Source organism: Manacus vitellinus, unplaced genomic scaffold, assembly GCF_001715985.3.
Source record: "Manacus vitellinus isolate BGI_N305 unplaced genomic scaffold, ASM171598v3 scaffold_31_pilon, whole genome shotgun sequence".
NCBI lineage: Eukaryota > Metazoa > Chordata > Aves > Passeriformes > Pipridae > Manacus > Manacus vitellinus.
The window spans coordinates 2571536-2587277 of record NW_021940379.1 but is presented as its reverse complement, the minus strand read 5'-3'; the positions used below and the strand labels follow the sequence as shown (position 1 = coordinate 2587277).

At 42.6% G+C, this 15742-nt stretch overlaps 1 protein-coding gene across 10 annotated transcripts in view; it reads right to left on the bottom strand.

The window, feature by feature from the left end:
* Nucleotides 1-305: 305 nt before the first annotated feature.
* Nucleotides 306-15742, bottom strand: part of ATXN2 (ataxin 2) — a 44296-nt gene continuing 28859 nt past the window's right edge. For 8 of the 10 annotated variants that reach the window (XM_018076240.2, XM_018076246.2, XM_018076241.2 and 5 more), the window contains 3 exons: nt 6639-6784; nt 5208-5435; nt 306-1952 (listed from right to left, as the gene is read on the bottom strand). In XM_018076240.2, the coding sequence (XP_017931729.2) occupies nt 1749-1952; nt 5208-5435; nt 6639-6784 (578 nt within the window). In that variant the 3' untranslated portion in view covers nt 306-1748. The remainder of the gene's footprint in view (nt 1953-5207; nt 5436-6638; nt 6785-15742) is intronic. The other 2 variants (XM_018076242.2, XM_018076243.2) reach the window with 1 other exon arrangement.

Here is a 15742-nt window from a genome sequence, read left to right as displayed (position 1 = left end):
CTCATTCCTTCCTTTCCTTCTCCAGCAGCACTATTGACTCGTATGATTTTATCACCTTAAACTGTGTAGTTTTTATCACCTCAAGGCCCAGCTGGGACATCTTTGGTGACACCACCCAGAGCCGAGGCACCAGGGAATCCACCTGAACACAAAACCTTGTTAAAAAACTCTGCTGAACTTGTGATTTTCAAACCTTCCACTTGTCTTTGCAATGCCCCACGAGTGGCTCTGGATTCAGAACATGACAGCTGGAGACCACAGTACAGCCAGAGACTGGTAAATCAAGACACAAACACCGAGGAGGGTCAGTTTTTAAAACTTTTTTTATTTTTTAATTTTTTTTTAAGTTTTTATTTTATATTATCTACAAAGTAAAAGTTTTCTTAACTTAAAAGTTACATCACTGTCTCACGATAGTGATTCTCTCATCAAACGTGATTTATAAATAATAACTCATCCGTTTGACGATTAGAATTTTTTTTTTCTTTTACTGAACCTGTTTCAAGTTTAGTTAGAAGTAAAAGGGATCTCCAAGTCTTGATTTTTAGTGATAATAGCAGCAAGAATCACTCTTGTTACTTCTTTTGCTAGCTGACGAGTTCATAACTTTGAAGGGTCATTAAAAAATAAATAACTTCCAGTTTTCAGCAAGCAGAGTTGGGGCACTTGCAGGACTCAGATACAGTGCATGGAATTATGGAATAGCCCACAAGTTCCTAAATGCCTCTACTCAGTCCGAATCTCTCCCACTGCAAGATGAACTGTTAGCATTCCTAGTGGATGTTACAAGAAATCAAATTTTTTTTTTTTTAAACAAAATAAAATGAAATTCTAGTTTTCTGTGCTTCCAGTTGGCAGAAGCAGTAGAAGGAGGGTATTTGGCCTACAAAAGGTATCCAGCCTTTCAGTTATTCCAGATGAGCCTTACAACTGCTGTTGGTGGTGGGCTTGTACTGTAAAAAAAAAGTTCAAATGTAAATAATAAATTGGCAAGCCACACAACAGTTTGCTAGTAAAGTGGTCACAGGACAACTACTGAGCTCAACTTTCTTTTATTTTTTTTCTCTTTTTTTTTCTTTTATTTTTTTCGAGAACAAACCAAAACCCTGCACATCAAGATGTCCTTTGGATGGTTTTATTTTTCCCCTGCCTAAGCCCTCAGAAAGCATTTTTCTACTCACACATTCCCCAAGAAACAACATCACTACAGGAATTTCAAGGCTGTTTGAACACGAATAATCAAAGAAACCCAAGTCAGGTTAAATTTTAAGTGGAAAGAAGTCATACAGCACCTACTTTCCCCAAAAATAAAGCTGCAGAATGTTACTCTGTATTAAAAGTTTAGCTTTCAGCTGTCACTGAAATTAGCAGTCACTTTATTAGCAGTCACTTTCTCAGCAGTCTAACAGCCCTAAACCAAAACCATTTTCACTCCCGTCCTTGACACCGAGCGCTTTAAATTAATAAAACCTCTCATTGTCATAAACACACGGCAACACCACGGCAAACCCTGGCACAGCTCAGTCCCACAGCATCTCCCAGCTCCCCATTCCTCCACTCCAGCTGGAGGAAAACTCCCTAAACCAGGTAAACCTACCTAGGCTGGCAACAGGCTGGCAAATATGAACCGCTCTACAAGGACATCTTAAGGTCGGGGTTTTTTTGTTTGGTTTTTTTTGTCTTTTTTTTTTTTTTTTTTTCCCCCAAATCTGGTCTGTCCCAGTCCTGATCCTCCGCCCTGGCTCAGTTTAGGGTGCAGGTGTCCCGGGCACACACTCCTCACCTGAAGGGTGCGTCATATAGGGGAAATGTGTTGTTGTCGAGACGGGAATGGGCTGTAGTGCACTTTGAGCGAGGGCGGCTTGGGGACCACCGGGAGGCTGTGTCGTCATTAGCATCATTGGAGCATGGGCAGTTGGGTGAGAAGGAACCATTCCTGACTGTACATGAGCCTGAAACAAAGAGCTCTTTAGTATCATGGTCACAAGGAGGCAGCAACTCCTGGCCACATGACTGGCGAAAGTTTTCTCTCCGGCTGAGAAAATCCAGAGATTTTATACTCCGTTAGGGATTAAGGCAGGTTTGAACATAAAAAAAAAGGAATAACAACAAAAAGGAAAAATAATAATTAAAAAAGGGCTCGAATTCTTAAGTGCTGGCTCGGAGTCACAGTCTCAGTTTTAGCCATTTTGCCAGTGTTTTAACAGGGGAATATTAAAAAAAAAGAAAAACAAAACAATTCAGCAACAAATCTTCCAAACATTTCTGTTAGTCACCTACATCAAAGCACTTCCTAGAGGGTACAGACAGGAACTGCACAGGCACTGGGAGTCTGGCATCCCTTCCCCAGCTCTCTTTACACAACCCCACATTCCCTCCTGGCTCCCTGCCCTGGGCACCTCCCTCTCCTCTCCAGTGACCTGTGCTCACACATTGTTCAGCAAAGTCCTTCTGAGAGGAGTGATTTCATCCCTTTGTTCTGGTTCCAGTTCAGCTCATCACAATTCTTGCGTGATCTGAGCAACCAGGGCTAAGTCTCAGCAGAAAAAGGCTGATCAACTCTGGCAAGCAAGTTCAGGAACTTGGTGGGTTCTTTAGCTCAGAGCAGTTCATGACTCTAGAGGTCATTAATTTTTTGGGTTAAAAACCTAGTAAACACTAGTTTCTTAAAAGCACAAAATATTATGGAATTCAGAGCTCTCAGTGGATCTCTCTCAGGGGAATAAAAAGCCCCCAAAAACACCATTTGTACCTAAGGTTTGCTTTGTCCTTCTACCATATCCCAGAACTGCAGCCTCACAAGTCTCCCATGCCAGTAAAGACAGATAGCAGGTAGTGGCCAGAATTTTATTTCTTAAAGACAAAAGGGTTACTTGACTCATCACAGACATTCCCCAAACTCTTTTATCAGATTTGCACGTGTTAGTAGCACTCCAGGAGCCTTTAAAGGCAGGAACTGCAATTCAAATCTCACTCTTGCTCTAAAAAAAGGTTTAGAAGATCAGGCTGTGGAACAGAAATACCTCCCAGGACTGGCTCCATGTGGACTTTGACAAACATGCTATTGGAGGAGCATCATTATAGAGCAGCTATTCATGGAGCAGCTGGAGTCAAGACACAGTGGGTAAAATTTTTCTGCTGTGGCTCAAACACTTTGCAAATTGGCAGCTGACAGAACTCTGTAATGAATTTTAAAAGAACTGGTTCTCAAGTGAGATATCTACCAGCTCAAGAGTCATCTGATAACCTACAGGGAAATGGGATTGATCCCCTGTGTTGGCCTGACTGGAATTCTTACCACGTGGTGCTTCAGGATGGTGTTTAGAAGCTGGAAATGAGGCTGATAAGAAACTGTACAATCCAGTGATTGGTTTCCCCACGATGGAATAATTACATGCATTTAAATTTCTGACTAAACTGTAGTTATTCCTTCACTAGAGATCTTTAGAGGGAACTACTTCATTGGGAAAGTCAATTAGTTTGGTGTAAATATCACAGACTATAGACTGTAGTTTTCATTCTTAAAAAAAAATCACAGAAGAGACTGCAGCAGTTAAAATCAAGGGCAAGGCAGGATTTGTCTGTGATTGCTAAAAATCCTGCCTGAGCAGGCAGCTCTGACTCAAAGTTGCATCTGATATGCTTAATGTGGTTTGGATAAGTGCTTGGCACACAGAAAGGAAGGCAGTGGTCACATCCTGCATCCATGGGCCTGGCCATGGCGTGTACAGCACATTTCAGGTACAGCTTTACTTTGTCCTTGAACCAAACACGTTTCATGTTTCAAGGCAAGACACCGAACGTGTCCCTAAGCCAAGACCCTGCTGAGAAGCTCCACACACAACCCAGGCATTCACAGCAGTGCCATCACACCAGAGCAGAGCAGGAGTCTTGTTTCTGGCAGAAACCAGAGCCTGGGAGGACGTGGCAAGATTACCAAGTTTGGACATCCTCTCCTCATCCTCCCCCAGAAAAGCAGAGAAATTAAAAACCTAAAAGAATCAAAAAGCTAAACACTCAACATCAGTAAAACAATTCCTAAATAACTATTAATTTATTGGCTTAACTGACTGACTGTCCCAGGGACCAAAGCAAAGGTTTTATCAGAATTCTGCATGGGATTGGAGACCCATTGGACAAACCTCCCTAATCACAGTCAGCCAGCAGATCCCAAACTATTGATAACCTGCATGAGAAGGCAGAAGCCAGACACCAAGTTCTTGGTCTGAAGAAGAAATTCTGCAGGCAAATTACTGCTTTAACTGTCCATTCCTTGACAAAGGACACTAGATCCAGGAGATTTACTGAACATCAGGAAATCTCTGTAACATTGCTTTACACAGAGCTCTTGATGAATCAACCATGTGCTTCCCCTCCCAAATCTTTTTTTTTTTTTTCCTTAGTAAGCTGACCACAAAAGAGAGCAGTTAGAGAAGGGGATTTCTGATTCTGAATCAAGGACTGTCATTAAGTTGCTCAGCAATCTTTGGGGATCTTCTGCATAAGCAGTTCATTTAGAACCACACACAGACACACACACGTGCAGGGTTTTCCTTCTGCAAGGATTGTCCTGCAGTCACCTGAACTGAACCTCACCTCCCCCCCACTGCAGTGCCTTGCTATTCCCTAATAATCTGTGTAATATCCTTTTCTGGATGTGCTTGGATAAATTTGCCTACAATGCAGAGCCTAAAACTGCCACCAAAAGCAGCAATTCAGCCTTCCTGCACTCAGCTCTCCAACCTTTCTGTATGCCAGCTCTTCCTGGGATCATGCACCTGAGCAGTGAACTGATTTTCCAAGAAACAGCCTAAAATGGGGGGCAGGGGAGGCACATTTCGTGAATCGTGTCCCCAGCCTGGTTTGCTGCATGGCCAAACAGTCCTGTGAGCAGGATGGTGGGGCAGGGACAAGGATGGGAGCCAGGAACTGGGAGTGGAGCTCAATTTATTTCAGTAGCAGTGCCAGCTTAAGATGTCTTCATTAAACTACAGTTGCAGATGCACTAGGTGTTGGAAGCTGAGGTCCAAACATCTTGTCAAACTCTAAATAAAGGCAATGTACAGACAAGAAACCTAAATAACAATAACAGGTAAGTCTGTGCTGAGAGGTGACAGAATGGAAATCACTTCAGCAGGCCCGACTTTTGTCCTAATCTTTGTGGCATTAAGACATTTAAGTCTTGAAGGTTGTTAAACTGTGTTTACCTGGGGGACATGGGCCATGTGTGGCGGATTGGTATATGCAGGTTGAACATGGGAGGGATGAATGGTGAAGACTGTTTGTTGTGCTGTAGGAAAACTATTTTGTGGAGACTGCGTGTTGGAGCCTGGCGTCATGGAAGGAGGGGTTGGAGCTAGACCTGCGTGGTAAATCGCCGACTGCTGCTGGGGGTTGGCCAGGTGGAGTGCCTGGGCAGCCTGGTGCTGGTGGTGCTGCAAAAAAACACAGGAGAGCACTCAGGTTATGCCTCAGAAATCAGACAAATCTATCCTGTCAACTACCACGAGAAAGGGGTGCAAAACTGCTCTCAGTATCAGGGGCGAATCTAAGGATCACCACGCCTCTGGAAGTGAGGAAACCACACCCGTGGTCGTGAGGAAGCTCATTTCAATCCCACCAGGCTCATTTCAATCCCGCCACATGGCACAGCAAACTTGAGTTTGGATGTGCCACAATTGTGCAAGCGCAGAGCTCCCTCCTCCCTCAGCCTTGGTGCTCAGAATAGAGTTGGTTCTCTATTCTCCAGTATGATCACTTGTGTTAGAATTGCTCAAATGGAAATGTAAGTGCTGCTTTAGAGCAATTAATAATTAATTTAAAAAGCTGTTTCAGGGGAAATTAGACATGACTTTTCTGGTTGATTCAGAAAGTATTCAAGTGAGTTAGTCTTGAGAAAAACCAGTGATCTCAGAGTGAAAGAGGGCTGTCTTCAAGACTTGCAGTTAATAGTGAGGCTGTCAGAGGATATGGGTCATGCATTACTCTAGGGAACTGCTGAGCACAAAAAACTCTGATTTTTAAGGAGGGTAAGAAAAAATGTGGGCATTAGGTGGATGTGGCACTCAGGGACATGGTTTAGTGGTGGACTTGGCAGTGCTGGGTTAATGGTTGGACTTGATGGTCTCAGAGGTCTTTTCCAACCCAAACAACCCTGGGATTATGGGATTCTCCTTGCACTAGGAAGTCATGTGAGCAAGAGTCTGGCAAACAGAACCCAGATTGCTGGGTAAAAGGAAAGAGGACCTGCAGCCATGGAACTGGATGTGCCTCACAGCTGCTCAGTTATTCCCAGTAGGAATTAAGGAATGCAGCACTACCACAAGGACCATTTTGTTTTCAGCTGCTTGTCTTTGACAAAAATACAACCAAACACTTCTCAGGATTTATCTACTATTTCCACTCCACTCACATCAAAGCACTGACATAATTATGATCATTCCTTAATCCCAACACGGATCAAGCTATACCTCATCCCTGCAAAGAGGGAGGACTCTGAACTGCTCCATCCTACCCCTTTTTCCCTCTCAAAAAAAATCAACATATTAACATCAAGCTGCAATCCCCTCCAGCAGAGCATTAATTTAAATACAATTAAACACAATTTCAAGCCATTCAGTCCTGTTTGAGCCTGTTACCTGCACGGGGCTGGGAGCAGGGTGGCTTCCAGCATGTTGGCTTTGCTGCTGGCCAGTCGGTGTGGCAGAAGGCTGAGGATGAGGAGGATGCGGATGCAGGGTAGCATTAGGGTGGGCATACTGCTGAGCAAGTGAGCCAGTGGAAACTAGGATGAAAAAGAAGGATATTTAACACCAGATACAGGACAGGCACCTCATCAAGTCACCATCTGCAGTTGAGGATTTCACTACAGCTCAAACAGACTGTAAATATACTCCCCTCCCCCTTCTAAAAAAAATATTTATCTTGCAAATAGCTGAGGATCTTACCTTGCTTTTGTGTAGTTTGGTTTGGCAGGAAAGTCTATAAATAACCATAATTAGACAGTTCATCTTCCCTAGTTTGACAATGTAACAGATACTACATAGAGAAAAGCAGCATTTCGTCTTTTGCTTTGTCAAACAGACCAGTTTCAAAGATCAAATTTATAATTTTCATACAATTTAGGATTTCCTGAAACATACTTTTGAAAGGTGTTATGAGCCATTTTTATTTCCACCATCCAAAAAAAGTCTTTGGCCTTATACCTGGCTAACCTCACCATGCTACTCTTCTGGAAATTGCTCATAAAGTACAAACTCTGTGCTTGAGAGCTCCAGGGACACCCAGAAAACACATCATAGCTGAGAAAACTGAGGCTGCTCGAGCATCAAACCTTTGTTGAAGCCAGTTTCTCGTACTAAAATAACACATCTTTGCCTCTGCCCTCAAGGCCAATCAGTCTGTTCTGGATCAGCACCATCCTGGGAGCTTCTAACACTGCCATGGAATTCTTCATTCCTTGAAATAGTAGCAAATAAGGTACAAAATTCCCAAAAAGGAAGAAACTGAACGACACAAAACTTTCACCCCAGTGAAGCCACACGTGTTGCCAGGGCTGTGCCAGTCTCCAACAACAAACCAGCAGCAACGAGTTCCTCCTTGGATCCTGCTCTGTTCTGCTCCAAAACAGGCCACACTAAATTGTATTTTTTTGAACTTCTGAGGGAATCCAAGGAAGTATGAAAAGCCATGATGACAGCAAGCGTTCCTTTAAACACAAAGGATGCAATAGGAGAGCAAGATCCTAAAAAAAATGAAGATGTTTTCTCTATTTCTTTTAACTCTTGTGCAACAACCAGTCCATGTTTGCAGCTACACTTCAGCGTGTGACAATGGGTACTGATCCCTCCAATGTCACAGCTGGAAAAGACCAAGGCTAGTTTTGTTGACAATACTGAGAAAACAGTCAAAGAAAACCATCAACCTGCTCCTGAATTTTCCCTGCAACTGCTTCTTATTTCCTTTAGTACCTTTTGGTTGTTCTGAAGTTAACTAACGATGACTGTCTATGGGTTACAGTTTTTTTTTATGGGGTTTGTATTCTATGAGAACTTGATGGCCAGTGAAGCACCTTTAAGCAGGGATAGCTTTTCCAGTGGGGTTTTCTTGCCCTAATAAACCAATCTGAAAATGAGGGCACAGGGAGAAACTCCCAAGTGCAACCCCCTGTCCCAGGTATTCCCGGTGAGCAAAGTGAGTGACCTCCCTCCTGCAGGGAATTTCTGAAGAGCTTCACTGTACTGGGCTCTAAGTTTATAACAACCAGAACTCTCTGGGTGCAGACAAAGGATGAAAGACAAGATGGATGGAAAAAATGGACTAAAATGTAGCTGCATCTGAAAGCACAACAGTATCAGCACAAGCAAGCCTTGAACTGCTCTGTCACAGCCCTGACACTCCACCCTGTGCAAATACCTGTTTTCCTCCAGTCTGCCTTGCTATAATTCTTACAAATCCTAGTTCTAACAAATTCAAATTCACCAGAATATATACAGACAGTATCTTTTTGCCTAATTGAGATTTTTCTCCCCGGTACGGTGCATTAGGAAGGCTCCTCCTTTAGAAAATAACTGCCTGCCACATTTAACTTAATCCCTTGAAAGCTCTATTAAATCTTCACCGAGCAAATGGCCCAACAGTGATGTGCAGTTTCAGGCTATTAATGCAGATGAACTCAATTCCTGCAGTCTGGAGCTGATCCTAAAATACTTATCCAAGTGTACAAGCACAGTCATACACTCTGAGCATTTCTGATTGAGAGGGGGTTTCAAAAACACCTCAATATTTTCTAAGTACACTGTCAAAACTGCAGGATCTTCTCCCACAGCACTTTGTTATGCTTTAAATCCAAGTATTTTTAGTTTTTCCTATCACTACTAAAATGTATTTTGCAGCAGCATCCCCACCATGCTCCTACTTGACTTTCAGACATCTCTCCTTACAATAACATGAAAATTATCAATGGCGACACTGATCATTTTTACAATATGAAGTTTATGGCTTCCTTCAGGAGGAAAATATCTCAACCTCCTTATTATACACTCTGAAGAAGGCCAAAAGTTATTATCTCTGTCAAAGTGATAGAAGTAAATGCAAGGAGAGATTACTTGCTTGCCAAAGGGCACGTTACACCAGCAATCCTCCCACTGCCTGAGCCACAGAGCTGACTGCAAATTAACTCCAACTCCATTCAAGAGGCTTTAAAATGTAGATGAAATTTAATTCCAAGTTGTAAGATATTCAAGCCTTCCCACATTGCTTGTTAAGAGCCCCTGAAATAACGTGGGGCTCCCTTAAACCACTTGTGCAATTCATCTTTCAGTCCTTTATAGCCAAGAGAATAATAAACCCAGTTATTCTGAACTGGATACATTCTACAATAAAACTGCACAAAGAGGAATTTCTCTCTCAAGAAACCAGTTAAAGCAAGAAACAGCACCCTGAAGAATAGATGTAAAGCAGGAGGAGGATCAAGTTTTTGTCACAGTGGCAGCTCTTCCATAACCACCTAATATTTCATTCCCAGCTTTGCATTTGAAGCACCACATTTCTTATACTAAAGAATATTTATTTCCCTAATTTCTCTTCTACCCCATTTTGTCTTTAACAGATGACTCTAATAACCAAACTTGTCAAGCTTAAAACCACTTCAGATGCTGCTGCAAATTATGTTTTAATAGCGATATTAAAAGTGCCTTTCAAAACTGTTATTTGGGCCCTTTTTTAAATCCTGTACAGACACTGCAAACAAACCAAGAACAGGCTGAGTGGCACCAGGTCTGAAATGCATTCACAGATCTTTGGGAGTTCAAAACTATTGTTCAAACTGCAATTCCAGCAGCGTTGAGGGTTATTCCATGTTTAGCAAGTAACAGTAACAGTTCTTGGCAAGCCCATGAAATCTCTGAGACCAGCAGGGCTGGGAAAGGAGTTCTGTAAAAGTCATGACAAATTCACCTGCTCAGCCAGAACTGAACTGTCACTGGGACTTTTTAAAAGAATTTCTGCCTGGTCATCCAAACAGCTCACTGCACATATGAAACAGCAAATAAGACAAGATAGGAGGTGAAAAAAAAAAATTAAAAAATTAATAACCAATTATCCAATGTTTTCCCCCAATTGTCAGCATTTTGGAGATTTTCCAAATGGCCATCCAGTATTCAAGAAAGTGCTTGGAGAAAGCTCTTGGAAGGGTGAAACCAGCTCCTTGCAAGTCACCTCAGCTCATTCCAGCACAAATACACTGGTTTTCTCACCCTTTACGCCTAAATGCCTCTCCTTGGGCCGACCTGCTTCGCTTCTGCACCTTTTTAATCAAGTTGGTTCCTAAATTGAAGTATTTCCCTGCACTAACCTTGCAGGGACAGTGAGGGAAAGCGATTCAGGCATGGAATGGGAAATAATACCACATGGATTAATTACTGAATTCAGCTCTAACAAGTGCACCCATTTCTCTGAGAGGCAAACAAGAAGTAGAGTCAGCCACAGAACCCACAGGAGGAGCTGAAATCAAAAGAGGTCAGAGCAGCAGAAATCAGGCAGAACTCCCAGCTACAAGGGTACATGAAAACCACATTATGTAATTTTCTTTTTTCCTGGTAGGAATTTCAGTGGTGCCAATGGTGGTCAGCGCTGGTCATGGTCCAAAGATGAACTGAAGAGCCTATTTTCAAGAACTGACCAGTGAAAAAACTTCCAAACTATTGCCAGAGCCAGTAAGATGGTGAGGATAACTACATTTAAAAGACCTGAATGGTAGGAAGCAAAGAAATAGCAAATGTTTCTTTCATAATACAAACAATTCAAGAAGTCATTTTACACAGGTAGAGTGGACTCCACTTCAAAGATTAGCCATGAAAGGAACGAGCTGATTCAAGTGATTTCAGTGCACCAAACCAAGAGCCAAGAACACAGGACAGGTCAGCACCTCCAGCCCCTGCTCAGGCAGAACATTTTGGCACAACAAACACAGGAAGTCTGTTCCAGAAGAGACTTTTGGAGAACAAGGGGATTTTCTCACATCCCTCTTGTATGAGCTACTGCAAAAAATCCAGAAGAGATCCTGCCACGGGCTGATGGACTTGCAGACGGACACAGAAACAAGTCTCACAGCAGGACAGGAGCAGGGACAAAACACCCTGGGACTGCAGGTCCTCCTTTACCATGTGTTCAGTGACAGTTCATCCTGCAAACACCACCCCCCCAAATCCAGCCCCCTCAAAACTGATGACTGGGACACCAACCCACAAGGCAGTGTTTTATAGTTATCAGCCTTTCCCAGGACACACACACTGAGTCTGGATTAGCTGGATCAGTCTGCTGGGAGAACATCAGCCCCTCTCCCATTGCTGACAGTGATCTAGGTCAGCAAAGCCTCACCTGAGCCAGGAAACATCACTGCTCATGTTCATCTGCCCAGGAGGAGGTGCCTCAGCAAGGAGAACTCATCTTGTCACTGTCACACAGTCATGACAAAGTTTTTCCCAGCACTCCTGCACTGGCAGCTCTACAGAAAATTTCCTTCACCTCAGCTGCAACCAGAGTTATTTCCTCCCAGGGGCTCAGGACTTGAGTCACAGCTTTTAAAAGAGATGAGGTACAAGACACTTCTCCTTTTGGGAAGGTGATGTTTAAAAATCAGAAGCTATAGAATCACAGAGTGGTTTGGGTTGGAAGGGACCTTAAAGGCCATCCAGTCCCACCCCCTGCCATGGGCAGGGACACCTTCCACTAGACCAGGTTGCTCCAAGCCCCATCCAACCTGGCCTTGGACACTGAGAGGGATGGGGCAGCCACAGCTTCTGTGGGCGACCTGTGCCAGGGCCTCACCACCCTCACAGCCAAGAATTCCTTTGCCTCCACAAACACAGCTCACTTCTGGCTGCAGATGAAAAGACTGGGTAGTGAATTCAGAGATCATTCCATATTCCAAATGAATTTTTAAAAAAATTGACAACTCAGTTTCCTGTGATCGAACAAATCTGTCCATCAGCTTCACCCTCTGTCCACTGAAAGGCACCTTCCTGTGTTTTCCACACCCTGGTTTGGTGCAAGGAAACTTCTTCCCTCAACACGTCCCATTCCTTTAACATCTGGTTCTTTAGAAAGTGCTTTTCTGTACAATCAAAATTAGTACAAAAAACCCAACTCACTGGCAAAGTAGAAAGAAGGGCCTGTCTCCTTGCTGTATGGTATTTTGGGACATGCTGAATTTGGGAAATAGAAAGGTAAATTAGCCTCTTGCCACGTGCATACTTCCCGTCCTCTGGAAAGGTCAGTGTCAGTTTTAGGTATTTTTAAAATTTTTTTTAAGACTGTAGAACCATGCAGATAATTTATTTACTTAGGTGCTATTAGAGCTAGATATTTAGTTTTACAAATGAGTGGAGATGAAACACAAGTCTCAAGTAAGCCTTCCTTCTTAACTGTGACACTGAGGTCTGCAGTTCTTAATTAAGACAAAAATAAACTTTATGGCAATTCATGGTCTCTTACAGTCCACTGTAATAAGAAGGTTAAAATGTAATTACACTAAAGCAGAAACTGGCCCCTTGCTTTTTCACCTATAGCACTGTCATTTTGAACAGTTCCAAGACACCTTTGGTGACTGGTTCACTCTTAGTCCCTGGAGAATCCTCTGAAGTTTATATTTTATCCACCATTGTACTATCAGGGTAATAGAATTTACTCTACTGCTGAGACAGAAACCAGATAAAGTTAGAGACAACACCAGACCAGTAAAACATATGCAGAAGGGGAAAGGGGAAGGGAGAATGGGGACAGGAATGAGAACACAGAAAACAGGAAATGCATCTGTATAAAACCAAGGTCTGGTTTTACACAAGTTCTTAAACACAAAAGTTAAGTTTTTCAGAGGACTCCAGCAGTTATCTGGAAACAATTGAGCTACATGGAAAACTAACACAAGTATGGACAGATCTACCCTTTACTTGATAACCACATTTGCTACCAGAAGCAGAAGACTGGTTTGGTCTTCGTGTGACACACCAAGGAACCAAACTGCAAACCATGGCCAACAACTCCACCAGCCCCACACCAGCGGCACTGGGAGGCCACACAGAGCCAACAGCTGTGAGACAGACACACAGAACGTTCTGGAACCAACAGCTGAGCAGGGTAAGAACAACACCTCCACGTTCAGGGGGGTGAGTGTGGCAGGTAAGGGTGTGTGCACTGCTCTGCTCCAGCACCGCAAACTTCCCTGGACAAGGATGGCTCCGGAGCTGAACCGTGTCACAGACGTGTTATTGCCTGGCTGGGAAGAAGCTGCCCAGACATTGTCCTTCCCCACTGTGTTTTGAGGGGAAAAACCCAATGATTTGAACACTCCTCCATCCTGTGTTTAGCTGGATTTACTGGGACCATGCTCTGCTTCTCTCTTGTCAACAGTGGGTTGTGACACTGGAACGACTGGCAAGGAAATCCCAGAAGTGCAAGAATATCCCATTAAACAGCATCAGACAAAAATACTTTTCCATAAAAGGGAAGAGTGCTTATCAACAAGTGTAGGTCACTGATGTCGGATTCAGCCATCTCTCCACACGACAGGAAGGAAAACAACCCCCAAATTTTTCAAGGTTAATGCATCAACAGGGATTTCTCTTCGCTGGCAGGTTGTTACTATTTGCCACAGACTTTCAACTTGTCCCAAACCATTAGTGAAGGTGGAGTTTCAGATCTTACCACAAAACGCTTCACACTTTAAGAATAGTTGATAAGCAGTGCCCCCCAACCCCACATCTCAGAGTGGTTGTCCTTGCAAACATCTTCTCTTTACCACATATGCAGGAAAAAAACTGAGTGAATTTTGCAATAATTAACTCAAACAAGCACCAATACCTTGAAGGCTAAAAGGGCAGCATGGCCCACTGAATCCTGGTATCAATGGGGGGAAGGTGTTAAAAATAGGTAGCAATATATTTTTTAAAAAATCAAATAGCAATTTTAAAGAGCCAAAAGGGAAATTGTTTGAGCAAGTGCTCCAGAAATCAAAAGCAGCAGTAGTGGTTGTTTCTCAGGGAGTTGTTATTCTGTACTTTCAAATTATTTTAAAGAGAGGACCAGCATCAAAGTGCATGGGTGTATTTAGTTCAAATGCGGGTAAACTTAAATTTCCCAAAACACAGAACATAAGTTATGGATATGTTCTCATAGTCACTCAGTCAGATGTGAACAATTCCAGCATGTTGTTCTTTAGCAACGGACTCCAGAAGCAGCTCAGATTTATCACCTCAGGCATTCCTGCATTTTCCCAAGTGTTCACATATCGATAAATGAAGGTGGAGTGAACATGTCACAGCTGGACACACTTTGAGGAAGCACAGTCCATCTGGGCAAGGTCTTCAAGCTCTCAGCACATGGAAGACTTGCAAAGATCTGAACTGAAACGGTGTTGCAGAACATCAGGAGTCATCCCACGTGTAACTGTCACCTCGGTGGGTTCAGGGTGCATTTGACTCAACTCATATTCACCAAACACAAAAAAAAGTGTATCCTACAGAGTTCGTGATCCAGCTGGGTTGAATGGTTTCAGTAACAAAAATTTCAAGCATTCCATCATTTACTGGAAGGTGGGAGAATGTTTAGAAGAGTCACCAAGTAGCTACTTGAAAGAGCACAGGAGGACAAGCCACTTCTGTTAAATTACGTGCTCTGGGGAAAGGAATATTTAATTACATGGAAGGAAATACCAAAGAATTCTCAAGTTTGACCCAACTTAGTTGTTTGCACTGGTAGGTAGTCACATACCTACAACAGACGAGCTGCAAAACCAACACAAAATGAGATCTAACAGTTGTAAATTAGAATATCAGTGAAAAAACTATTCAGACATCTGATCAAAGCCAGCCAAGGGAAGGGGCTTGTACTTCAACGTTGTAGAACCCACTGATTACAGAAGATAAGGATGGTGCACAATTGCTAGGGAGTCACATGCAACCATTCTCAATCAAATCTCCGATTATCTCATGTTTGGTTTTATTTTAATTAGAATTTGAGAGGAGAGTTTTCACCAATAAAGGTCTGAAAGCCTTTGATCATTCACTTTATCGGAATTCTATTTAATCTAATGAAAAAGCAAACAGAAGATCTGTTTACATGGACACCTCAAGCACAAGAGTTGAAAAGATCAAAGTAATACAATTAGCAAGGACCTGTGAGAGAAAGATTAATCTCTACAAGTAACTTCCATTTCAGCTTCAGCACAAATGAGCTCAAATTCTTCCTCCAAGCGTCAAAAAAAGGTTTCTCTCTGTTATTTTTATTTCTTAACTCTTGTTACCATCCCACTGCAGAGATCTGACAGGATGTTCTCAGCTGGGTAAGACATTTTTTTAAGTCAGAATTCATTTCACACTAAACTCCAGATTCTTACTTTGTAAGTTTTCATGACACATCGTGGACTTGCATTAAGGATCAGTGTAAAACTAAGCACCGAAAACATACAGAGATGTCTAAAGGTACAGAAAATCTTTTATTAGAATCTAAGTCAATATATATGTGACCCAATAAAACTTTTCCTCAGATGCTATAACAAGTATTGAAATGCCATGTTTTCAAGAGACCATCTGCTGTTTTGACATTTTATGACAATTCCCAAGCCTTTAGCAACCTTGACTCTACCTCTTTCAATAGCATGTTTTGCAGGGAGGTTTTTTTTTCCTCCAAATTGGGCCTTGATTTATCATACATTTATAGTGCTTTAGAAGTTCTTGCACATTTT